Raw genomic sequence first — 26,204 nt, 5'->3', positions numbered from 1 at the left:
GGGAGAGACAGACAGGGAGGGAGAGACAGACAGGGAGGGAGAGACAGACAGGGAGGGAGAGACAGACAGGGAGGGAGACAGACAGGGAGGGAGACAGACAGGGAGGGAGACAGACAGGGAGAGAGACAGACAGGGAGAGAGACAGACAGGGAGAGAGAGACAGGGAGAGAGAGAGACAGGGAGAGAGAGAGACAGGGAGAGAGAGAGACAGGGAGAGAGAGAGACAGGGAGAGAGAGAGACAGGGAGAGAGAGAGAGAGAGGGAGAGACAGGGAGAGAGAGGGAGAGAGAGAGAGAGACAGGGAGAGAGAGAGAGAGACAGGGAGAGAGAGAGAGAGACAGGGAGAGAGAGAGAGAGACAGGGAGAGAGAGAGAGAGACAGGGAGAGAGAGAGAGAGACAGGGAGAGAGAGAGAGAGACAGGGAGAGAGAGAGACAGGGAGAGAGAGACAGGGAGAGAGAGACAGGGAGAGAGAGACAGGGAGAGAGAGAGAGAGAGACAGGGAGAGAGAGAGAGAGACAGGGAGAGAGAGAGAGACAGGGAGAGAGAGAGAGAGAGACAGGGAGAGAGAGAGAGAGACAGGGAGAGAGAGAGAGAGACAGGGAGAGAGAGAGAGAGACAGGGAGAGAGAGAGACAGGGAGAGAGAGAGACAGGGAGAGAGAGAGACAGGGAGAGAGAGAGACAGGGAGAGAGAGAGACAGGGAGAGAGAGGGATTTAAAATGCAGGAATGAGAGCGAGGGATTTAAAATGCAGGAAGGAGAGAGGGATTTAAAATGCAGGAAGGAGAGAGGGATTTAAAATGCAGGAAGGAGAGAGGGATTTAAAATGCAGGAAGGAGAGAGGGACTTAAAATGCAGGAAGGAGAGAGGGATTTAAAATGCAGGAAGGAGAGAGGGATTTAAAATGCAGGAAGGAGAGAGGGATTTAAAATGCAGGAAGGAGAGAGGGATTTAAAATGCAGGAAGGAGAGAGGGATTTAAAATGCAGGAAGGAGAGAGGGATTTAAAATGCAGGAAGGAGAGAGGGATTTAAAATGCAGGAAGGAGAGAGGGACTTAAAATGCAGGAAGGAGAGAGGGATTTAAAATGCAGGAAGGAGAGAGGGATTTAAAATGCAGGAAGGAGAGAAGGATTTAAAATGCAGGAAGGAGAGAGGGATTTAAAATGCAGGAAGGAGAGAGGGATTTAAAATGCAGGAAGGAGAGAGGGATTTAAAATGCAGGAAGGAGAGAGGGATTTAAAATGCAGGAAGGAGAGAGGGATTTAAAATGCAGGAAGGAGAGAGGGATTTAAAATGCAGGAAGGAGAGAGGGATTTAAAATGCAGGAAGGAGAGAGGGATTTAAAATGCAGGAAGGAGAGAGGGATTTAAAATGCAGGAAGGAGAGAGGGATTTAAAATGCAGGAAGGAGAGAGGGATTTAAAATGCAGGAAGGAGAGAGGGATTTAAAATGCAGGAAGGAGAGAGGGATTTAAAATGCAGGAAGGTGAGAGGGATTTAAAATGCAGGAAGGTGAGAGGGATTTAAAATGCAGGAAGGAGAGAGGGATTTAAAATGCAGGAAGGAGAGAGGGATTTAAAATGCAGGAAGGAGAGGGGGATTTAAAATGCAAGCAGGAGAGAGAGATTTAAAATGCAGGAAGGAGAAAGAGGGATTTAAAATGTAGGAAGGAGAGAGAGGGGGGAGAGAGAGGGAGACGGGGTTAAAATGAAGGGGAGAGAGAAAGACTTAAAATTCAGGAAGGGGAGAGAGAGAAGAGAGAAGATAGAGAGAAAGAGGGAGAGAGAGAGAGAGGGTAAGAGGGAGAGAGAGAGAGAGAGTGAGAGAGAGAAGGGGGCACGAGAGAGAGAGAGAGAGATTTAAAATTTAAAACTTGCAACTCCAGCAGTAACCTGCGAGTGGCAACAGACCTGCAGAAGAGCCTAGCTGGGAGCGTGACTATCTCCACAGGGGTAAGTGGAAAGAATAGGCACTTCATGTGACGCAGTTGGATCAGGAAAACAGGCTCATCACTGCGATGGCTGAGTTTGCAGCCACAAAGCATAAAAGGACAGCGGGAAGCACCAACGCACATCCGAATCTAGTGTCTGCCCTGACAATTTTTGACCACAATGTAACGGGAATTCTGCTCTCAACGTTGAAAAGTTAGCCTGCGAATGGAGTGCTCCAGTCTGTTCTGTGCTGCAGGATTGTGAAGCTCACTGGAGCCATCATCAGATTACTCTGGATCCTGCCACCTACAACAGAGAACTGACACGCTCCCCGCCCAAACCTAAAATGAAAGTTAATGGTCGCCTCCGTTTCCCGGTCAAGCCCCCACCAGCCCACATGCTGCCCGACACAACCAGGCCCTGGGTCACCGGTGAGCCAGCGCATGGAGACCTGTCACACAGGGAGGCGCACCAACAGCAGCCGACAAGGCTAAACGCTCCCCCTCCCATCACTTAGGGCGCGAGTTAAGATTTTCAGGTCATTGTCTCCCCTACTCCCCCCCCCCCCCCAACTGTTGTGGAGCAGCCTCTCGTTAAGGAAACCAATGGGTTTTCCCAATCCACAGAACCAAAATCGGGCAGATGTGTAGCACTGAGGTAAACTTACACTGCACATTGTCTGAAATGCCCACTACGTTCTATCAAGAAAGGGGTTAAAATGCTGTACTGTTAGACCTAGCCATTCAGGTTAAAATTATGTGGTCCAATTTATCTACGAACAGGATTATCTACGAAGCAGAAATGCACAGTAAATAGTTAACAGCGGCGCTAACATAACGACGCATTATGAATCAAAATATGACACCAAGCCACAAAGAGATATAGGTCAGGTGAGCAACAGCGTGGGCAGAGAGATTGCTTTTAAGGAGAAAAAGAGGGGTTTCGGGAGGGAATTCCAGAGCTTATGATCCAGGCACCTGAAGGCACAGCCGTCAGTGGTGGGCGAGCCAGTATTCTTGGAGTACAAGAATAAAGAAGTCTAGCCACAGTTGCACAGGGTTTTGGTGAGACCGCATCTGGACTAGCTGTGTGCAGTATTGGTCCCCACGTTTAAGGAAGGATATACTTGCATCGGAGGCGGGTACAGCGAAGGCTCACTCGATTGGTCCCTGGGATGAGGGGGTTGTCCTATCATGAGAGGCTGAGTAAAGTGGGCCTATATTCTCTGGAGTTTAGCAGAATGAGAGGCGATCGCATTGAGACGTACAAGATTCTGAAGGGGTTTGACAGGGTGGAAGCTGAGAGATTGTTTCCCCTGCTCAGGGGGGATCTAAAACACAGGGGCGGGGTGGGGGGGGGCAGTCTCAGGATAAGAACATAAGAATCAGGAGCAGGTGTAGGCAATTCAGCCCCTCGAGTCTGTCCCACCATTCAATACGAGGCTGATCTCAGTTCGGCCTCAACTACAATTTCCCGCCCTCTCCCCATAATCTTTCAACCCGTTACTAATTAAAAATCTGTCTATCTCCTCCTTAAATTTATTCAGCGTCCCGGCATCCACAGCGCTCTGAGGTAATGAATTCCACAAATTCACCACCCTTTTGAGAAAAGCTATTCCTCCTCATCTCTGATTTAAATCTAACACCCCTTCGCCTAAAACTATGGCCTCTCGTTCTAGAATGCCCCACAAGGGGAAACATCCGCTCCACGTCTACTTTGTCTATCCCCTTTAGCACCTTATATACCTCAATTAGATCTCCTTTCATCCTTCTAAACTCTAGCGAGTGTCGGCCTAAACTGCCCAATCTCTCCTCATAAGACAAGCCCCACATCTCTGGAATCAATCTAGTGAACCTCCTCTGAACCGCCTCCAATGGAACTGCATCCTTCCTCAAGTAAAGGGACCAAAGCTGTGCACAGTACTCCAGGTGCGGTCTCACCAATGCCTTGTACAGTTGCAACAACACTTCCCTATTTTTATACTCTATTCCTTTAGCAAGAAATGCCAAAATTCCATTTACCTTCCTTAAGGGGCTGGGATGAGGAGAAATTTCTTCACTCGAAGGGTTGTGAATCTTTGGAATTCTCTCCCCCCAGAGGGTTGTGGATGCTCCATCGTTGAAGACATTTAAGGCCGGGAGAGACAGAGTTTTGGTCTCCCAGGGAATCGAGGGATATGGGGAGCAGGCGGAATAATGCAGTTGAAGCCCAAGATCAGCCAAGAATGGGGCAGCAAGCTCAATGGGCCGAATGGTCTAGTCCTACTCCCACGTCTTATGTTCTTACCATGAGTTGGGGTGCAGCAGCCTAACCCAAGTTTATGGAGGGTAGAATGCGGGTAGGAATAGTCAAGTCTGGAGGTAACAAAGGCAAGGATGAAGGAAAGAGAAAGCTACGAAGTTGCACAAGATGGTTAAGGTCTTTAGAGGTTTTTCCCCCAAGTAGTGCAATAATCCACTAGATAAGAAACTGCCTGAATATTTTGCTGTTGGCATGTTGATAAAACTTGCCCGCTACAAGTTGTCCTGTAAAGCATACAACTGAGGCTAGGAGAAGTGAGGAACTGGGAGGAGACTCCAGTAGCTGTGTTAGAAATGTACCACCCAGTACGGTTACGAACCACTTGAAATGTGAAAGAATCAGGCTCAACCTCTGATCGGTGCCATGTTCACTTAAGATGACATTGGTGGAGGCTCTTGGAATCCCAATCATGATACAACCAGCCCATCTTAGTGGTGCACCTCCATGGAACCATACAAGTTTACAGGAGGAGGAGACCATTCAGCCCACTGTGTAAGTGCTGGGTCTTTGCTGGAGCAATCCAAAATTAACTGCACTGCCCCAGGTGCTCTCCACTGCACTGTGATCCAGTGCATAGGTTTAAAGTGATTGGTAGGGATACTAGAAGGGACACCAGGAAAAATGCTTTCAGCTAGAGAGTCGAGGGGGTCTGGAACTCACTGCCCGAAAGAGTAGTCAAGGCAGAGACCCTCAGCCCATTTAAAAGGTGCCTGGATATGCACCTCAAGTGCCATGACCTGCATGACCACAGACCAAATGCTGGAAGGTGGGATTAGGCTGGTGGGGGCTTGTTTTTCCAGCTAGCACAAACACGGTGGGCAGAATGGCCTCTTTCTGTGCCGGAAATCTCCTATGATTTTCTCATATGAAATCTTTACCATATTTCCCTTAAATGATGCAACAGTCCCAATCTGATCTCCTGATAAGAAAGAAATTTCTCTTGCCCTCTCTCCTCACTCTTAGTGACCATATTAGACTGATGATTCCCCCATTGTTGACTCCCTCGTGAGGGAGACTAGTCTTTCCCTATTCCTTCCCTTCATGAATTTTAAGCCCTGTGTTAAATCTCTTTCCCTTCTCTAAGCATACAAGACTGCCTTCGTAACCATGGAGTCCCATCCCTACCTCGCTGTGAACCCTCTGGGTTGTCTACTACCTTCAAATAAAGTTTGGGTGTCCAAAACCGTACGCGTTAGGAACACAGGAGCAGGAGTAGGCCATTCGGCCTCTCGAGCCTGCTCCACCATTTAACTAAATCATGGCTGATGATCTACCTCAATGCCATCTTACTGCACTATGGCCATATCCCTTGGTGTCATTGGTATCTAGAAAGCCATCGATCTCAGTCTTGAACACGCTCAGTGACTGACCCTCCACAGCTCTCTGGGGTAGAGAATTCCAAAGGTTCACCACCCTCTGACTCAAGAAATTCCTCCTCGTCTCAGTCCTATAGGGGTGGTCCCTTATTCCGAGGCTGTTCCCAGTTCTAGGCTCACCAGCCAGGGGAAATGTCCTTCCTGCATTTACCCCGTAAGAATTTCGTACATTTCGATGAGATCACCTCTCATTCTTCTGAACTCCAGAGAACACAGGCCCAGTCTCCTCAATCTCCTCTCATTGGGCATCCCAGGGATTAGTCTGGTGAAAACAAAACTAGCTGGAAAAACTCAGCAGGTCTGACAGCATCTGTGGAGAGGAACACAGAGTTAACGTTTCGAGTCCATATGACTCTTCATCAGAACTAGTCTGGCGAACCTTCGCTGCACTCCCTCTACGGTAAGTATGTCCTTCCTCAGATAAGGCGACCAAAACAGCACACAATGCCCCCAGGTGTGGTCTCAATTTTAATTTAATTGCATGAATTTATTACTTTTATATCCTATGCTCTTATTCGTAATACCCAACATGTGTGTTGGAATGTTTCATTTTATTGAGAGGGTGATGGAGTATAAAAGTCAAGAAGTCTTGTTAGACTGTACAGGGCATTGGTGAGACCGCACCTGGAGTACTGTGTACAGTTTTGGTATTCTTACTTAAGGAGGGATAGACTCGCATTGGAGGCATGTCAGAGAAGGTTCAATCAACTGATTCCTGGGATGAAGGGTTTGTCTTATGAGGAAAGGTTGAGCAGGTTGGGCCTCTACCCGTTGGAGTTTAGAGGGATGAGAGGTGAAGACAGAGGTGGAGACCCTCTCAGAGGACGGTCAATCTGTGGAATTCTCTTCCCCAGAGGGCAGTGAAGGCTGGCTCATTGAATATATTCGAGGCTGAGTTAGACAGGTTTTTGATCGATGGGGAATTGAGGATTATGAGGGGCAGGCGGGAAAGTGCAGTTGAGACCACAGTCAGGTCAGCCATGATCGTATTAAATAGTGGAGAGGCTCAAGGGGCCGAGTGGCCTACTCCTGTTTCTTATGGTCTCTTCACAGAGCTGAAATTTGAGTTTGCAATATGACATCTCTCCACGGGGTCCCCTACAGCGACGCCCACAAGCTTTCTGGTAATGGAGATCCTCACCAGATGGGGAACAGAAACAGGAACTGCCTTCCTCCACGCTTAACCCAACGATCGTGGCTCTGCTGCTGGCCCCGTGAAGCCAGACACTTTGACCCCTGATCACGATCCAGTGGTGGGAAACGGACGCACCACCCGGAGATGGGGTCAGCGACGCCCCCACAGTCGAAAAGCCTCTTCTCTGCACCCCGCCACCAGGCTCACGAAGCAGCAGCTGAGGCGTCGAGGGGCTCGGTGGCTGGTGGGCAGATGAGGCCCTCGGCGACATGTTGGAAGTTGGAAGGGGTTAAAATGAGATCATGGCTGAAGCAGTCTGGAGTCGAGGACGACTGCTGCGCAATCACTGCTGCTAACTTCCCTTCAGCTCCGTGACTGTGCAGGAAGTCATTAACCCGAAATGGCTGGCCACTGTGCCAATTCAACTCTGCGCACAGTTAATTTGTATATCTTCGGGAATGGCAGCTAATTCCCCATCCTCACCATTCAGTTCTTGCTCCCCAAGCCCTGTTTGCGTCTCCTCCCCACACCCCACTCTGCCCTAACTATTGGGCGGCATCTATTTCCCTACTCCTCCGAAGGTGCCGACTCACACTGAGGCACCAAACGGGCCCCCCTTCCACAAAAAGGAGGCAAACCTGCCCTTACAAAGCACGAAAGGACGTTGCAAAGTCTCTGGCAGCTGGTGGAGTGCGGGCACCTGTGTGCCGTCCACCCACGATCAGTGAGCTATTTGGCAAGGGGAGGCATCGCAGCAGCCTGCAGGGGGCACACTCTTGGGGGCAAGGTGAAGGGGGTATGGATTCAGAGTCGGGAACCTCGGCTGGTTTCCCTCTCCTCCCTAGCCCGGGGCACAAGGGCGGATTGTACCCTCCTGCGTTGTCACACCCGGCCGAGTTCAGGTGAATTAAGACAGGTCCGGGGAGGGCTTCCCACTGACACCTTTCGCTGGTCTGGCCGGCTGGGCAAACTGGCAAACAAGCTCACCGAGCTCTCCGCAGGGCCACGCTTTACGTAATAGAAACCAAAACCCAAATGATATCCCCGTTTATGCAGACCCAACTCCCTGTTTTACCTAGTCTTGTTTGGTCACTTCTGAGGAACAGACAGAAGTGGATTTTTTTTTAAATTCGCTCACGGGGTGTGGGCGTCGCTGGCCTGGCATTTATTACCCATCCCTAGTTGCCCCCTCGTTCAGAGGGGCATTTAAGAGCCAACCACATTCCTGTGGGGCTGGAGTCACACGTAGGCCAGACTGGGTAAGGACAGCAGATTTCCTCCCCTAAAGGACATTAGCGAACCAAGCGGGTTTTTAAAACAAATCGACGATGGTCATCATTGGACTTTTAATTCCAGATTTTTATTGAATTCAAATTCCACCAACAGCCGTGGCTGGATCTGAACCCGGGTCCCCAGAGCGTTACCCTGGGTCTCAGGATTACCAGTCGAGTGACGATACCGCTCAGCCACTGTCTCCCCAGGTTCAAAGAACGATTATTGGAATTCTCCCTTCAATTGACAATTCACTGCCCCCACCCACCACCCCCCCACCCACCCACCAAAAATTATTCACGAGAATGCACGCCAAGTGGGCACCATCTGTCTGAGCTGGCAAAATCAGTTTATAAAGAGAAATACCCTAATTAAGCTACCCATTAGCCCGCAGCGACTCACACCCAGTTCCGTGCTGAAACCCTCAGCAAATGCAGGAAAAACCCCCAACCTTGAAGCCTCGCTGTCTTCGATGAAACAGGTGCCTCTGTAAAAGGTTCCGCGGGGAGTCCAAGATGCAAATGTGGGCACCCAAGCAGCTTGGCACGAAAGCTGCATCACTGAGTCAGCAGCACCAGCAGGAGCCAGAGCGAGCGATCACCAGCGTGGAACACGGGCCCAGTTCACAGGGTGAGGGTGGCGCCAGGATCGAGGCCAGCGCCGGCTCCCCCCCACCCCTATCCCTATGGGGGTGGGGGGGTTCATGCCATCCTTTGTGCTGGCAGCTCGCAAGGCTCAGTGGGGTGGGGGGGTGGGGCCTCTCTGCTTGCCTCAGAGTCTAAAGCTTTTGGGTTCAAGCCCCACTGCCAAAACTCTCTGCCTTTCCACAGGTTGTGGGTGCCGCTGGCTAGGCCAACCTCTCTTGCCCCTTGAGAAGCTGGCGGTGAGCAGCCGCTGCCGCCTTGAGCTACTGCAGCCCCTGTGGTGTCCGGGGCACCCACGGTGAAGTTGGGGAGGGAGTTCCGGGGCTTTTGACCCAGCGACGGTGAAGGGACGGCCGATCTGTTTCCAAGTCAGGGACGGCGAGCGCCTCGGGGGGGAACTCGCAGGTGGTGGTGTTCCCCGTGCGCCTGCTGCCCTTGTCCTTCTCGGTGGTAGAGGTCGCGGGTTTGGAAGGGGCCGTCGGCGAGCTGCTGCTGTGCATCTTGTAGATGGTGCACTTGAGCACAAGGAGGAGACCGTGGCATAGTGGTAAGGGGGTCACTGGACTAGTAAGCTAGAGGCCCAAGCTGTTTCCCTGGGCGGTTGATGGAATTTAACTTCAATTCGTAATTAAAATCCAGAATTGAAAGCCGGTCTCAGTGATGGTGATTGTGAAACTGTCATCGATTGTTGTAAAAACCCATCTAATGTCCTTTAGGAAAGGAAATCTGATGTCCTTACCAGGCCTGGCTTACATGCAGCTCCAGACCCCACTGCAATGTGGCTGACCATTAACCGCCCTCTGAAATGGCTGGGCAAGCCATTCGGTTCAAGGGCAATTAGGGATGGGCAACAAACGCTGGCCTTGCCAGTGACACTCACATCCCATGAAATAAAATACACGCACCAGTCCGACACTCCCAGCGCAGCACTGAAGGAGTGCTGCATTGCCGGAGATGCCATCTTTCGGACTAGACTTCAAACCAAGGCCCACTATCCTGGCCAAACATTCCTCCCTCAACCAACTCTCAGTCAATCCAGCAAATTCCTGCTCCTTGGATCTAACTGCCTATAAAATGAAAGCTGTATTTGGCTGCTCAAAGCAAAAAAGGGCTGGAAACACTCAGCAGATCTGGCAGCCTCTGCGGAGAGCGAACGTTTCGAGTCCAATACGACTCTTCTGAAGAAGAGTCCGAAGTTCTGAAGAAGGGCCCTGTTTGGGCTCGAAACGTTAACCCCGTTCCACTCCCCACGGATGCTGCCAGACCAGCTGAGGTTTCCCAGCATTTTCTGCTTGATCTCCATAATCTGCATGACTTGGCTTTTGTTTGCTGACCGGGCTTGCCAACCAGTTTGTTCTGGTGGAAGCTGGAATATCTGCAGAGGGAATGGAGCTGCAATGTGATGCCTCACACAGTCAAATTGCCCACCGGCTGCACTCTCAAATGAAGGACGACCACTTGGGCAAAGGCGCTTCCAAACATCGGCATCATTGGGAGAAGACAGATTGGAGAATAACTCCCTTGCCGGTGCGCTGACCTCCCTCTCCCTCCCTTTGTGAAATGTCCCGCGGGTGGGGAGAATTCAGTACATCGAAGGCGGCACATAAAGGGTTAAGTCGTTTTGCACCTCAGTTATTGTGAAGTAATCTCACAATTTTTTAAAAATCAAAATGAAGGGGGCCACAGTTCTGCTCCAAGTCTGTGGTTAAAGCATAAAACGTGCGGCTTTCATCCCTGTGTTTGAAATGGGCGTACACTACACAGGCAGGCAGGGCCACAATCCTATGTGACTTTATCCGAGGCTCCTCTTTAACCCATCTTCCAAAAACCAGAGTAGTCACCGGGTGGTGATGGAGGAACACGGGCAGACGATTCAGAGCAGCAGATGATCACACAGGTTAGGAAAATCCCCGCATCCATCACTGATCTGAAAGGAGCGGGTTGGGGGGAGGGGCGTGGTTTGGCAGGGGAGGGGGAGTGACCGGGAGCAGGAGGACGCAGAGTTCTGCCAGGGGTCCCACTCCCCATCATCAGCCCACGACAAGTGCTAGAAAGCAGCACATGGGCGCGGATTTGGAGCGAGGACTGGATTAATCCAATGTGTCACGTGGGGCTCAGTGGGTAGCGCTCTGGCTGGAGTCAGAAGGTTGTGGGTTCAAGCCCCACTCCAGGGGCCTGGATGTACTTCATTGGCAGCAAAGTGCTTTGTGATGTCCAGAGGTCATTAAAAGGAGTTCTGGGAATACAAGGTCTTCTTCCTTAGCTTTCTGACTACAGAGCGATTGACCGACCACTCTGCCTTCTCAGCTTGTGTTCACTGTCAAAAAGCAACCCACCTGGTTCTGCGATAACCTGACACACACGTTTTATACCAATGCACACTGGATAGCACATGCGGGATTAATCAACCAGCCGTTCACCTCAGTGGCTTGGACTGGAGACTGCGTGCTTTGCTCGCTCTGAAAGGCACAAGACACCTCACTCTGGCCACCGGGTTCAGGCTAAAACTCGTGGTTGGATTTATTTATAGGCAGTATCATTACACAGAAGCACAAGGCTAGGGCAAACAATTAGCAATACAGTGCTAGACGCACACAATATGTAATATTTCTCAGAATAGTCTAGAATCTGAAATCTTTTAACTGACTTGCTGATTGTAGGTTTGATGGCAGAATCCCACACAGCTCTACTCCTAACCTCAGCGCTGAATTAGGTGACTGGCATTAATGGGGAATCTCCCCCTCCTCCCCCACCTATCTATTATATTCGTTCTCTGGGCTTTCAAAGGCATTTAGATCAAACAGAGCTGCTGCATACCAGACAGATATGCACTTGTGTATTCTTACACTCAAAAGAAGTGAGATTTGAACAGCAACCCTTGGTGTGTTTGATGAGTCAACTTGTTCGTGGCACCTCGCCAAGACTGGGGGGAAAAAAAAAGGCAAAGCAAGTTTGAATTCTCGACCGCTCTGCGAAACTGCCTCACGAGAGAGTACAAGGCTCATTTTCTCCAGTCAATAACCTTGTGGGCTAATATGTCAAGGGCACTGGGTAATTCCCAACGCAATTACACCATGCCTACAGATAGCAATGTTTGACCAATGAGTTAGGGACACTTTCAGGCAAGTTTGCATCTCTGGTTCTCACCCCCCCCCACCCCTCACAAAAGGCAGGTGAAGAACAAGAACGCGGCTAACTGAAATCAACTTTAAAACAAGTCATTTAAAAAGAAAAAGTTACCACACACAAAATCAACATTGCCCCCCACCGCCCCCAACCCCCCGGCTCAACAACCCACCTCTCTGCCCCTGCAATGTGTTATTTTATAGTCAACTTGGAAGGCTTGCCACATCGAGAGGGATGCACGAGGCCGGCTATGCACACGCTTGCATCTGGTCCCACAGCTTGTTTCTCCCGGAACAGATTGCTAGCCTGAAGCTGGAGCGCCACTCTGCATCAAGCACGGCTGACCAGGAACCCCTCCCCCTCTTACCGCTTGCCATGGGCATGACGGGAAGGATTTGGGAGGCCGATAATCAGCCTGGGTGGCCGTGTTTGTGACCCCCCCACCACCTCCCGCGGCCATCAAGTCCTGCGGGTGGGACTCGAACCCGGAACTTCTGACTCAGAGGCAGGGATGCCGCCTGTTGCGCCACAAGTGGTTACACGTGACTAAAGGTCGGATGCTATAAGCCAAGAGCATGGCAAGCGCCCGTTATACAGTACGAAGCCCACGTGCTCCTCGTCACGAGCCTGAGATTTCCTTTCTAGCTGCGGGCCAAGCCAACTACTTCTTTTACATGGACTCAACTCTTTAAGCTACTCGGCCCTGGTGTATTTGAAAGGATTACTGGTGAGATTTAGAGCAAGCAGCAATTAGGTGGGCAAACAGCACGTTGGCCTTTATTGCAAAAGGATTAGAGCACAGGAATAAAAATAAGGTGAGACCACATCTGGAATAACTGAGAGAAGTCTTGGTCTCCACATTTAAGCATGGATATACTTGCATTGGGAGTGGTACAGGAAAGGTACGCTAGGTTGGTCCCTGATGAGGCTACCATCAGAGGCTGAATAAATTGGGCCTACATTCCCTGGAGTTTAGAAGAACGGCAGCTCTAAGGGCTGTTACCCAGAGCCAGGCAGGCTAAAGAACCAAGGCTGCGATGCCAGGTCTTGTGACGGATGCAGGCAAAGGTTCTAGCAGCAGAGGAGAAGTGAGCAACAGGAGGCAGGCAGGACAGCTAATGGTGGCAGCCTAGACCAGACCAGATCCGGTCAAGCAGTCGTATAGAGCAGCAGCCCAGGTCCAGTGGTTATAGAATGGTTACCACACAGGACGAGTGCTACCTGCCCTGCGTCAGAGACATAGGCAATGTACAGGAGATAGCTTAAATCCCTGGAGAAACACCACCAGCGATGCCTCCGCAAAATCCTGCAAATCCAATGGCAGGATAAGCGAGCCGATACCAGCGTCCCCTCTCAGGCCAACAACCCCAGTATCGAGGCACTGGTTATGGCTAACCACGATAATCATCCAAGTACCCTCCCGAAGGCCAGCAGTGAACCTGCCTCTACGTTGGGCGGGCTACATCGTCCCCACGTCTGACCACAAGACTCCCAAAAACAAGCTCTCCACTCCGAACTTTGTCATGGTAAGCGGCTGCCAAGAGGGCAGAGGAAACGTTTCAGGGGCACCCTCAAGGGCCTCTCTAAAAAAACATCCCCACCGATGCGTGGGAACCTCTTCCTCGAGACCGCCCAAACTGCAGAAGACCAATCCGCAAAAGGCGCCAACCATTTCGAACGTCTCCCCCCCTAGGCCCAGGCAGAGGCCAAACGCAAACAGCGGAAGGAGCGGACCAAACTCGGAGAGCATCCCACCCAACCACCCGCCTTCATGGAACACCACCTGCCCCACCTGCATCAGAGCGTGCGGATCCAGCACTGGACTTTTTCAGTCACCTCGGCGCCCACAACCCCAGAGTGGAAGGACATCCACTCTCGGTCCTGGGGGACTGCGCAAGGAGAGAAGAAAGCGCAGGACGAGGCCATTCGGTCCATCATGTCTGTGTCAGCTCTCTGTAAAGAGTGATTCAGCTCTTCACTCCACCACCGCACCCCCTTCCCCCTCCCCCCACTCGTCCTGCAAATCTTTCATCTCTTCAGATAATCATCCAAGTTCGCTTTCAAAGGCCACCATTGAGCCTGCCTCCACCACACTCTTGGGCAGCGCACTACAGATCCTAACCACTCGCTGGGTTAAAAAAATAAGATTTTCCTCATGCCACCTTTTGCCACTCACGTTAAGTGGGTGTCCGCTTCTGTCAATGGGGAGCTTCTCACTGTCTACTACATCCAGACCCCCTCGTGAGTTTGAATATCTCCATCAAATCTCCTCACAACCTTCGCTTCTCGAAGAGGAACAGCCCCAGCGACACCAGACGAGGCCAGGAAACGAAGAGTAAAAGCAACAAGTGGCTTATTGATGGCTAAGTTATCGCAGGGAAGGCTCAAGATCTCTTACATGAAGGAGGGGGGGTTGGCTTTTTGGTGGGGAGGTGGGTGGGGGGGGAAATCGGGGGGGGGGAATGCCCGGTTAAGTGTTTGTTTTTGGAAACATACGAGCTTTTGCTTGAAGTTTCCAACCTCATTGCCTGTCTCTCTCTCTAAAGCCCTTTAATTTGTAAGCAGCCCACAGACCTGGCTCCCTGCTATGCAGTTTGGAATTGACACGGGGCAGAGCCACACAACCAGTGGCGCCATATGGGCTACCACACAAGAACATAAGCAATAGGAGCAAGAGCTTGTTTCCACTAGTTGGGGGGATCTAAAACACGGGCGCACAGTCTCAGGATAAGGGGACCGATCATTTCGGACTGAGATGAGGAGAAATTACTTGACTCGAAGGGTTGTGAATCTTTGGAATTCTCTATCCTAAAGGGTTGTGGGTGCTGCATCGTTGAAGACATTTAAGGCCGGGATGGACAGATTTTTGGTCTCTCATGGAATCGAAGGATATGGGGAACAGGCGGGAAAGTGGAGATGAAGCCCACAGTGCACTGAATGGCGGAGCAGGCTCGATAGGCCGATTGACCTATTCCAGCGCCTATCTCTTGTGTTTTCCCAGTTCTGATGCAAAGGCCGCTCGATCTGAAATGTTAACTGTTTCTCTCCCCACGGACGCTGCCTGTATTCAGGCTGCTTGCTCCCAGGTAGCTGGGACGTGACCTGAAACAGGTGGGAACACGGGTCCATCCATCCCCCCACCCTCCCAACCGGATGCAGAGGAGGGATTTATCGGAACGGTTCCAGAAATGAGGCATTTTGAACTACAAGGTTCGGTTGGAGAAGCTGGGGTTGGTCTCCTACGAGCAAAGGGGATTGAAGGGGGATTGGATAGAGGTGTACACGGTTAGGGCAGGTTTAGATAAAGCAGGCAAAGAAAAGCCATTCCCATTGGCTGATGATAGAAGGACTCGGGGGGCACAGATTTAATGTTTTGGGCAAGAAATGCAGAGGGTGGTGGGGGGGGTGGTGGTGGTGGGCAGTGGGGGAATGCTCACGCAGTGAGTGGTGATGACCTGAAATGCGCTGCTACAAAGGGTGGCAGAAGTGGAGACGAGGAATGATCTCCATTGGAAATTGCACAGGGACTGATGGGATTGATACCCAGAAGAGCTGGCATGGGCTCAACGGGCTGCATGGCCTCCTTCTGTGCCGCAAAGACTCTCTATGACACAAAAGGTAGAGCTAGGGAGGAAAACGCCTTGGAATCACGGAGACGGCAGCTGACGGGAGGAAACCCTCAAGAAAATTCCCAGCGTTCCTCCATCCGCTTGGGCCGGGCTCAGTTGCCACGCCATGCACTGGCAATTGATTTGCAGTTTTGCTGGTCCCGCAGTGGACCGTTCCCAAAGGAATGACCTGGGTCAGCAGGGTTAGAAATTCCATCGCTGGTGCTACCCGCGAGCTCACCTGCAGCCAGAATAACTCCTCCCTGTGTAAAGACAGTGGCATACTGGTAACATCCCTGGACTAGAAACCCAGGAGGTCCAGGTTAATGGCACTGGGGACACAGGCTCAAACCCCACCAGGGCAGCTGGTGGAATTTAAATTTAATTCCAGTCCCAGTGGTGCATTCTCCATGGCAACGCCACTTGCCAACCAATCAGCACTCTCTTCACATACGGTATAAATTGTTGTCTTCCCGCCTTACATTGGGATTCTTGTGAGTGTCCTGATGAGTGCAAGACGAAAAGCTTAGACACGTCTCTTTTCTCAACAATACTTAAAAATCAATTAACAAATATCTTGGAATTTTTTAAAAAACAAAACTATTCTTTCATAGGCTGTGGGCATCGCCGGCAAGGCCAGCATTTGATGCCCATCCCTAACTGAGTGGCTTGCTAGGGCCATTTCAGAGGGGCAGTTAAGGGTCAACCACATTGCTGCGGGTCTTGAGTCACATGTAGGCCAGACCGGGTAAGGACAGCAGCTTTCCTTCCCTAAAAGGATATCAGTGAACCAGATGGTAGTTAGAAAGTCAAGACTCAGTAATGGTGACCATGATGACGATCCTCGATTGTTGTAAAGACCCATCTGCTTCACAAATGCCCTTTAAGGAAGGAAATCTGCCATCCTTACCCGGTCTGGGATACGTGTGGCACCAGACCCACAGCAATGTGGATGACTCTCTTAACTGCCCTCTGAAATTGCCCTCAGTTCAAGGGCAATTCGGGATGGGGCAACAGGTGCTGGTCTTGCCAGCGATGCCCACATCTCATGAACGAATATATATAAAATCAAATGGAACAACGGAGCGCGCGAGAGGGAGTGCACCCATCAGGATCTGTTTATCCTCCCAGCCCACAAAAATACAGATATCAGATACAATCACCTTGGCAAAGATGTCACAGCTCTGTAAAGTAGGAAGTGTGTAGTTTAAGAAGGCCCTTCCTTCCTGTCGCAGTGAACAATAACTTTTTAAAACTATATCAAAGCAGAACCTTCCCCTTTTTCTTCCCATCCAAACCATGCAACAGATAGACAGACACAGACTGCAAGCAGAGATCTTTACCCCGCTGATAAAACAGGGACTGTGTAGGATGAACCTTACCCTGCTGAATAAACAGGGACTGTGTACAATGATCCTTACTTTGTTGAATAAACAGGGACTGTGCACAATGATCCTTACCCTATTGAATAAAGAAGGACTGTGTACAATGATCCTTACCCTACTGAATAAACAGGGACTGCGTACAATGATCCTTACCCTGCTGAATAAACAGGGACTGCTTACAATGATCCTTACCCTGCTGAATAAACAGGGACTGCTTACAATGATCCTTACCCTGCTGAATAAACAGGGACTGCGCACAATGATCCTTACCTTGCTGAATAAACAGGGACTGCGCACAATGATCCTTACCCTGCTGAATAAACAGGGTCTGTGTACAGAGATCCTTACCCTGCTGAATAAACAGGGACTGCGCACAATGATCCTTACCCTGCTGAATAAACAGGGGTTGTGTAGGATGAACCTTACCCTGCTGAGTAAACAGGGGCTGTGCACAATGATCCTTACCCTGCTGAATAAACAAGGGCTGTGTAGGATGAACCTTACCCTGCTGAATAAACAGGGATTGTGTAGGATGAACCTTACCCTGCTGAATAAACAGGGACTGCGCACAATGATGCTTACCCTGCTGAATAAACAGGGGCTGTGTAGGATGATCCTTACCCTGCTGAATAAACAGGGACTGCGCACAATGATCCTCACCCTGCTGAATAATCAGGGACTGTGTACAGAGATCCTTACCCTGCTGAATAAACAGGGACTGCGCACAATGATCCTAACCCTGCTGAATAAACAGGGACTGCGCAAAATGATCCTTACCCTGCTGAATAAACAAAGACTGCGCACAATGATCCTTGCCCTGCTGAATAAACAGGGACTGCGCACAATGATTCCTACCCTGCTGAACAAACAGGGACTGCGCACAATGCTCCTTACCCAGCTGAATAAACAGGGACTATGTACAGAGATCCTTACCCTGCTGAATAATCAGGGACTGTGTACAGAGATCCTTACCCTGCTGAATAAACAGGGACTGCGTACAATGATCCTTACCCTGCTGAATAAACAGGGACTGCGCACAATGATCCTTACCTTGCTGAATAAACAGGGACTGCGCACAATGATCCTTACCCAGCTGAATAAACAGAGACTGCGCACAATGATCCCTACCCTGCTGAATAAACAGTGACAGCGTACAGTGATCCTTACCCTGCTGAATAAACAGGGACTGCGCACAATGATCCTTACCCGGCTGAATAAACAGGGACTGTTCACAATGATCCTTACCCTGCTGAATAAACAAAAACTGCGCACAATGATCCTTACCCTGCTGAATAAACAGGGACTGCGCACAATGATCCTTACCCTACTGAATAAACAGGGACTGTGTGCAGAGATCCTTATCCTGCTGAATAATCAAGGACTGTGTACAGAGATCCTTACCCTGTTGAATAAACAGGGACTGCGCACAATGATCCTTACCCTGCTGAATAAACAGGGACTGTGTGCAGAGATCCTTATCCTGCTGAATAATCAAGGACTGTGTACAGAGATCCTTACCCTGTTGAATAAACAGGGACTGCGCACAATGATCCTTACCCTGCTAAATAAACAGGGACTGTGTACAGAGATCCTTACCCTGCTGAATAAACAGGGACTGCGTACAATGATCCTTACCCTGCTGAATAAACAAGGACTGCGCACAATGATCCTTACACTGCTGAATAACCAGGGACTGTGTACAGTGATCCTTACCCTGCTGAATAAACAGGGACTGCGCACAATGATGCTTACCCTGCTGAATAAACAGGGACTGCGCACAATGATCCTTACCCTACTGAATAAACAGGGATTGCGCACAATGATCCTTACCCTGCTGAATAAACAGGGACTACGAACAATGATCCTTACCCTGCTGAATAAACAGAGACTGCGTATAATAATCCTTACCCTGCTGAATAAACAGAGACTGCGTACAATGATCCTTACCCTGCTGAATAAACAGGGACTGCGTACAATGATCCTTACCCTGCTGAATAAACAGGGACTGCGTACAATGATCCTTACCCTGCTGAATAAACAGGGACTGCGTACAATGATCCTTACCCTGCTGAATAAACAGGGACTGCGCACAACGATCCTTACCCTGCTGAATAAACAGGGACCGTGTACAGTGATCCTTACCCTGCTGAATAAACAGGGACTGCGCACAATGATCCTTACCCTGCTGAATAAACAGGGAATGCGCACAATGATCCTTACCCTTCTGAATAAACAGGGACTGCGTACAATGATCCTTACCCTGCTGAATAAACAGGGACTGCGCACAATGATCCTTAACCTGCTGAATAAACAGGGACTGTGCACAATGATCCTTACCTTGCTGAATAAACAGGGACTGCGCACAATGATCCTTACCTTGCTGAATAAACAGGGACTGTGTACAGAGATCCTTACCCTGCTGAATAAACAGGGACTGCGCACAATGATCCTTACCCTGCTAAATAAACAGGGACTGTGTACAGAGATCCTTACCCTGCTGAATAAACAGGGACTGCGTACAATGATCCTTACCCTGCTGAATAAACAAGGACTGCGCACAATGATCCTTACACTGCTGAATAACCAGGGACTGTGTACAGTGATCCTTACCCTGCTGAATAAACAGGGACTGCGCACAATGATGCTTACCCTGCTGAATAAACAGGGACTGCGCACAATGATCCTTACCCTACTGAATAAACAGGGATTGCGCACAATGATCCTTAACCTGCTGAATAATCAGGGACTGTGTACAGAGATCCTTACCCTGCTGAATAAACAGGGACTGCGCACAATGATCCTAACCCTGCTGAATAAACAGGGACTGCGCAAAATGATCCTTACCCTGCTGAATAAACAGAGACTGCGCACAATGATCCTTGCCCTGCTGAATAAACAGGGACTGCGCACAATGATTCCTACCCTGCTGAACAAACAGGGACTGCGCACAATGCTCCTTACCCGGCTGAATAAACAGGGACTGTGTACAGAGATCCTTACCCTGCTGAATAATCAGGGACTGTGTACAGAGATCCTTACCCTGCTGAATAAACAGGGACTGCGTACAATGATCCTTACCCTGCTGAATAAACAGGGACTGCGCACAATGATCCTTACCTTGCTGAATAAACAGGGACTGCGCACAATGATCCTTACCCAGCTGAATAAACAGGGACTGCGCACAATGATCCTTACCCTGCTGAATAAACAGTGACTGCGTACAGTGCTCCTTACCCTGCTGAATAAACAGGGACTGCGCACAATGATCCTTACCCGGCTGAATAAACAGGGACTGTTCACAATGATCCTTACCCTGCTGAATAAACAAAAACTGCGCACAATGATCCTTACCCTGCTGAATAAACAGGGACTGCGCACAATGATCCTTACCCTGCTGAATAAACAGGGACTGTGTGCAGAGATCCTTATCCTGCTGAATAATCAAGGACTGTGTACAGAGATCCTTACCCTGTTGAATAAACAGGGACTGCGCACAATGATCCTTACCCTGCTAAATAAACAGGGACTGTGTACAGAGATCCTTACCCTGCTGAATAAACAGGGACTGCGTACAATGATCCTTACCCTGCTGAATAAACAGGGACTGCGCACAATGATCCTTACCCTACTGAATAAACAGGGATTGCGCACAATGATCCTTACCCTGCTGAATAAACAGAGACTGCGTATAATAATCCTTACCCTGCCGAATAAACAGAGACTGCGTACAATGATCCTTACCCTGCTGAATAAACAGGGACTGCGTACAATGATCCTTACCCTGCTGAATAAACAGGGACTGCGTACAATGATCCTTACCCGGCTGAATAAACAGGGACTGCGCACAACGATCCTTACCCTGCTGAATAAACAGGGACCGTGTACAGTGATCCTTACCCTGCTGAATAAACAGGGACTGCGCACAATGATCCTTACCCTGCTGAATAAACAGGGAATGCGCACAATGATCCTTACCCTTCTGAATAAACAGGGACTGCGTACAATGATCCTTACCCTGCTGAATAAACAGGGACTGCGCACAATGATCCTTAACCTGCTGAATAAACAGGGACTGTGCACAATGATCCTTACCTTGCTGAATAAACAGGGACTGCGCACAATGATCCTTACCCTGCTGAATAAACAGGGACTGTGTACAGAGATCCTTACCCTGCTGAATAAACAGGGTCTGTGTACAGAGATCCTTACCCTGCTGAATAAACAGGGACTGCGCACAATGATCCTTACCCTGTTGAATAAACAGGGACTGCGTACAATAATCCTTACCCTGCTGAATAAACAGGGACTGCGTACAATGATCCTTACCCTGCTGAATAAACAGGGACTGTGTACAGAGATCCTTACCCTGCTGAATAAACAGGGACTGTGTACAGAGATCCTTACCCTGCTGAATAAACAGGGACTGCGTACAATGATCCTTACCCTGCTGAATAAAACAGGGACTGCGCACAATGATCCTTACCCTGCTGAATAAAACAGGGACTGCGCACAATGATCCTTACCCTGCTGAATAAAACAGGGACTGCGCACAATGATCCTTACCCTGCTGAATAAAACAGGGACTCTCAAGATTTGCTAGACTCTAGGATGGAAATATTAACCCTGAATGACTATCATAAACGTAACAACGCGCATTTATGAAGAATGGCTGGGGCAATGGAGGTTACGTAGAATATAACTCACCTGACAGAATGATGTCCCTGGCTCTCCACAGGTTTAGACTGGTGAGGATGTGCAGCAGCTGTCCCACTGTCCCATTGCGATGCATCCAGTGCCACATGACATTCTGTGTCCGACCAGGATTGCCTCTGTTCTCTAGTAATCGAAGTTCAGTCATGTCACTGACGATGTAGGAAGCTGAAAGAGAAACAATAAAGAGTGTCAATCCCCTATTAGATCTTCACTGCATAAGGCACACTTCCCCACCCTGCGTGGGCTAAACAACCAACCCCCAATCGCCTCTTCCTTCTCTGTACTCAGCATCAGCAAGAGGGACTTGTCCATGAGACTGGCAGTGTGTTGATAGATGGGGACAGAGCGCCCGGGTCCGGGGGGGGGGGGGAACAAGGGGCAGAAGGGATCACTGGTGGGGGAGGCTGGAGGGCCTGTCAGGGTGAAAGGGGGGGAGGGGGGGTTGGCGGACAGAAAGGCCTGTCAAGGGGTGGTGGTGGGGGAGGGTGGGAGAGGGGACATGCAGGAGGGTGCGCCGGGGGAGGGCAGACGTGACTCAACCATACAAAAGTAGGTCTCCCAGAGAACTGCTCAAGATGATTCTACAAACACAGGTGATCTGGACATTTACCTCACTGCCGCTCCAGGGATTTTGTAGTGGCCTAGTTGACCACCATGTTTACTCGACATTCCAACAGGGACGACACTTCAGAAGATACTTCATTCGAACGCTGTGAAAAGGTGCTACATAAATTCAAGTCTGTTTCTCTTGTATAACGTTTATTCCAGGTTACTTGACACGTACAAAGTGGCAGGGTCAACAGATCGACAAAGAACGCCGAAGACTAAATCTAGGACTTCAATGCCAGCTGCAGCATCGGATCAGCACAGTAACACTGCAGGCTGGTAAACCAGCGCCAGCAAAGAACAGAATACCAGCACACATGCTTCAGTGGTCTGCTAATGAGCTTCTCCTGCACTAGGATTAAAGGAAGCTTTTACATAGCTCAAGGGAGCCAACTAGCTGAACCATTTCGCCATATTTATTTCTGTCAAGGTGCATCCTGTTCATTTATAAAGAACCTTGCTTGTGCAGGCTTACCTTAGACACAGCCATTGTTCTGTTGCAGGTCAGCCAGGGTGCAGCAGTGCTGCTGTTATCATTATGACAACACGGAGTGGGGAGCTGTGCGCACGCACCATCACATCAGGTACAAAGCTCCACCTCGGCACTCGGGAATCAGAGGGGTCAGTGGGTCAACTGGTAACACGCTTGCCTCTTTCTCATACAAAGGTATCCGGGCTCAAGTCCCCACTCCAGGACTTGAGCGCGGGAATCAAGGCTGGCATTCAAGTGCAGTGTCGAGGCCAGTGCTGCACTGCTGGTGGGGACCGGCGCTGCACTGCCGGTGATGGCAGGTGCCGAGGCTAGCGCCGCAATGATGGTGGGAGCCGGTACCGAGGCCATTGCTGCACTGCCAGTGCTGAGGGAGCGCCGCACTGCCAACCGGGGGCGGCAGTGCTGCACTGCCAGTGCCAGTGCCGAGGGAGCGCCGCACTGCCGACCGGGGGGCGGCAGCACTGCACTGCCAGTGCCAGTGCCGAGGGAGCGCCGCACTGCCGACCGGGGGCGGCAGCGCTGCACTGCCAGTGCCAGTGCCGAGGGAGCGCCGCACTGCCAACCGGGGGCGGCAGCGCTGCACTGCCAGTGCCGAGGGAGTGCCGCAATGCCGACCGGGGGCGGCAGCGCTGCACTGCCAGTGCCAGTGCCAAGGAAGCATCGCACTGCCGGCGGGATCAGTGCCGAGGGAGCACCACACTGCTGGAGGGGCCATCTTTCGGATGGGGCATTAAACTGAGGCCCCGTCTGTCTGCTTGGGTGGATGCAAAAGATTCTGTGGCAGCTAATTCGAAGGTGAACGGTGTGTAGGGGTTGGAGGAGCGGTAGTCGAGCTCTGCCCGGTGTCCTGGGGGCCAATATTTATCCCTCAACCAACACCGCACACAAAACCCCCCCCCCCCCCAGATGATCTGGGTCATTGTCACATCGCTGTTTGTGGGAGCTGGCTGTGCACAAACTGGCTGTCGCAATTCCTGCACGATAACAGCCGGCGCCCTTCAAGAAGCGCCCGGCGGGAGAAGGGTCTGCAAGCTGTGATGAGCAGTATAATCAAATGCCAGTCTTTCTTTCCCTGCTTTTTCTTTTCCAAGGCTCCAGTCTCAACAAATTCAGTGCAGTTATCCCGCACAAGATCAAAGGCGTGTACAGACGCAGCCGCTACGCGAGCCCTTTGCCTGCTCCCTGGGTCTGAGATCACTAGGTCTGGCAGGTACCTCGCATTCTTCCCCGCTACACTGCAAAGATACTTCCTTTCTCGCAGCGAAGTGGGGGCTGGGGAGGGGGGAGTGCGTGGCCGGCAAGGGAAGGCCATCTCCTGAACTTGCTTCCTCGTGATAAAAATGGTTCGCTGCGTTAAAAAGGCAGCAGATAAGTCGTGAGCAACGTCTCACCAATTCAAAAAAAAAAAAAATTCCTCTGGGCAGGACACACCCACGCAGATCAAGACAAAAAGCACTGCTCAGCCAGAGCACCACACGCAGCTAAAGAAAACAAGAGTCAGTCCACGTCAGGGCAGTCAGTCAGTCAGGACTCTGACTCAACCGTAGCAACGTGTCATTGCTGCTTTGGTCTGCTTACCCTGAATTTATAAACAGCACACAGTCTCCACGCTGATGCCACTTTGCAACTTGCCACGCTCCCGGGCATGGATACGGGTCACTCACAATGGAGTTGGGGGGGGGGGGAAGCTGGGAGGATGGGGGAAAGATTAGTTTCTGGATGCCGGACGAGGTATCGCCCCCGATGGTACAATTGGTAGCAAGTTCCTCCTGCACACCTGTCGCCACGTTGCCTCCTTTCCAAGGAGGCCCTCAGGCTGGTCTTCCAAACGGTTTCCCCGCCCTCCTCCAGGTCGGGTGCCACCCCTTAAGTCGCGGGCGAAGGGTTTTCGCTTTGGGAACCGATTATTTGGCGCACGCTGAGCAAGCGCTCGGGCCAGCGGAGCCGATTCGGCATGATCGCGGTCGGGACGCCGGAGGGGCTCGGGTTTGGGTTCGGTGAGGACGCTGGGGTTTGTTCAGCAGCATCCTCCCGTTTGTTAAGACGGCTGAAGGCGTCCGAGGGTTCCATCCCCCCCCTTAGCCGATCTGGATCCTGCCCTCCGGTGATGCACCGTCCATTCAGAGCGGTCCTGCGGGCGTGTAAGTGGGAAGAGAAAGGGGTGCTTTTCTGCGAGCGTCGTGGAACGAGCTAAGCAACACGTAGCCTTTTTGCCTCAAGAGCTACCGTCCCATTGCCGAGTGGAGCTTGGTGCAAACGCTGGCTGGTTCTGGCTAACCAAAGCACGGACGACGGGTCTTGTACGCAGGTACATCAAGTAATTAGCAAAGCAAAAGGACACTATTGCTTGCTGCAAGGAAAATTGAACATAAAAGCAGGGAGGTTATGCTCCACTCATACGGAGCACTGGTGAGACGACACCTGGAGGACTGTGTACAGTATTGGTCTCCTTATTTAAGGAAGGAAGTAAATGCGTGAGAAGCAGTTCAGAGAAGGTTTACCAGACTAAACTTGGAACAGATGTGTTATCTTATGTGGAAAGGTTGGGCTGACTAGGCTTGTATCCACTGGAGTTCAGAGGAGTAAGAGATGACTTGGCTGAAACATATAAGATCCTGAGGGGTCTTGACAGGGTGGATGTGGAAAGGATGTTTCTTCTTGTGGGAGCGTCTAGAGCCAGGGGTCACTGTTTAAAACTAAAGGGGCCGCTCATTTAAGACAGAGGGGGGAGAATTTTTTTCTCTGAGAGTCGTGAGTCTTTGGAACTCCCTTCCTCCAAAGGAGGTGGAAGCAGAGTCTTTGAATATTTTTAAGGCCGAGGTAGACAGATTCTTGATAAACAAAGTGGGTGAAAGGCTATCAGGGGTGGGCGGGAATGTGGGGCTGAGGTTACAGTCAGATCAGCCACGATCTTACGGAATGGCGGAGCAGGCTCGAGGGGCTGAACGGCCTACTCCTGCTCCCAATTCGTGTGTTCATACGGTCATTTTGAGAGTCTGAGCAGCCAGGGGCTGGCAGGGTGGAGGAGAAAGGAAGGGGAATTGATGTTGCTGGGCCCGTGGCTGTCATGACAGAGAACCGACAGTATTCCTGGGCAAAGGCAGATAGGCAGAAACTGTTCCCCTTGGCGGAACCCCCTTGCGTATACAGATTTGGGTGAGGCTGCTCTTCGAGATCCTGAAACAGGAGCTGGCTGTGCCTAGCGCTGGCGAACTTGGAGCTGTTCACAGCCCGTGTAGCGCTGGAAAGCACCTTGTCAGAATGCGATCGAGACTAAGCAGTGACGCTGAGCCAGCTCAGGAGGAGATGATGACTAGAAACTTGGTCAGGGCGGTACACTTAGCCGAAAGCTTGAGGAAATTTAACTGCTCGTCATATCCTCTGTTGTCGAATATAGGTTGAGACAGACTTTGGTCTCCTGGGGAATCAAGGAATAAGGGGAGCGGGCAGGAAAGTGGAGTTGTGACTCTATCTTCTCAAGGGCAATTGGGGATGGTCAATAGATGCCAGCCTAGCCAGTGACGCCTACATCCTGTAAACAAATTAGTTTTTTTTTAAAAGAGAGAACCAGGGCACATCAAGGCAAATGGCTAAAGCAGCAAAGTTCACCGACC

At 50.7% G+C, this 26,204-nt stretch overlaps 1 protein-coding gene across 1 annotated transcript in view; it reads right to left on the bottom strand.

The window, feature by feature from the left end:
- The window catches only part of irak1 (interleukin-1 receptor-associated kinase 1), a 109,378-nt gene that overhangs the window by 61,658 nt on the left and 21,516 nt on the right, over positions 1–26,204 (bottom strand). The window contains exon 2 of the mRNA XM_041179609.1: positions 21,483–21,656. Within this exon, the coding sequence (XP_041035543.1) occupies positions 21,483–21,656 (174 nt within the window). The remainder of the gene's footprint in view (positions 1–21,482; positions 21,657–26,204) is intronic.

This window comes from Carcharodon carcharias, chromosome 35 (genome assembly GCF_017639515.1).
Source record: "Carcharodon carcharias isolate sCarCar2 chromosome 35, sCarCar2.pri, whole genome shotgun sequence".
Lineage (NCBI taxonomy): Eukaryota > Metazoa > Chordata > Chondrichthyes > Lamniformes > Lamnidae > Carcharodon > Carcharodon carcharias.
Note: the sequence above shows the minus strand (reverse complement) of the source record. Positions and strands in the feature narration are given on the sequence as shown.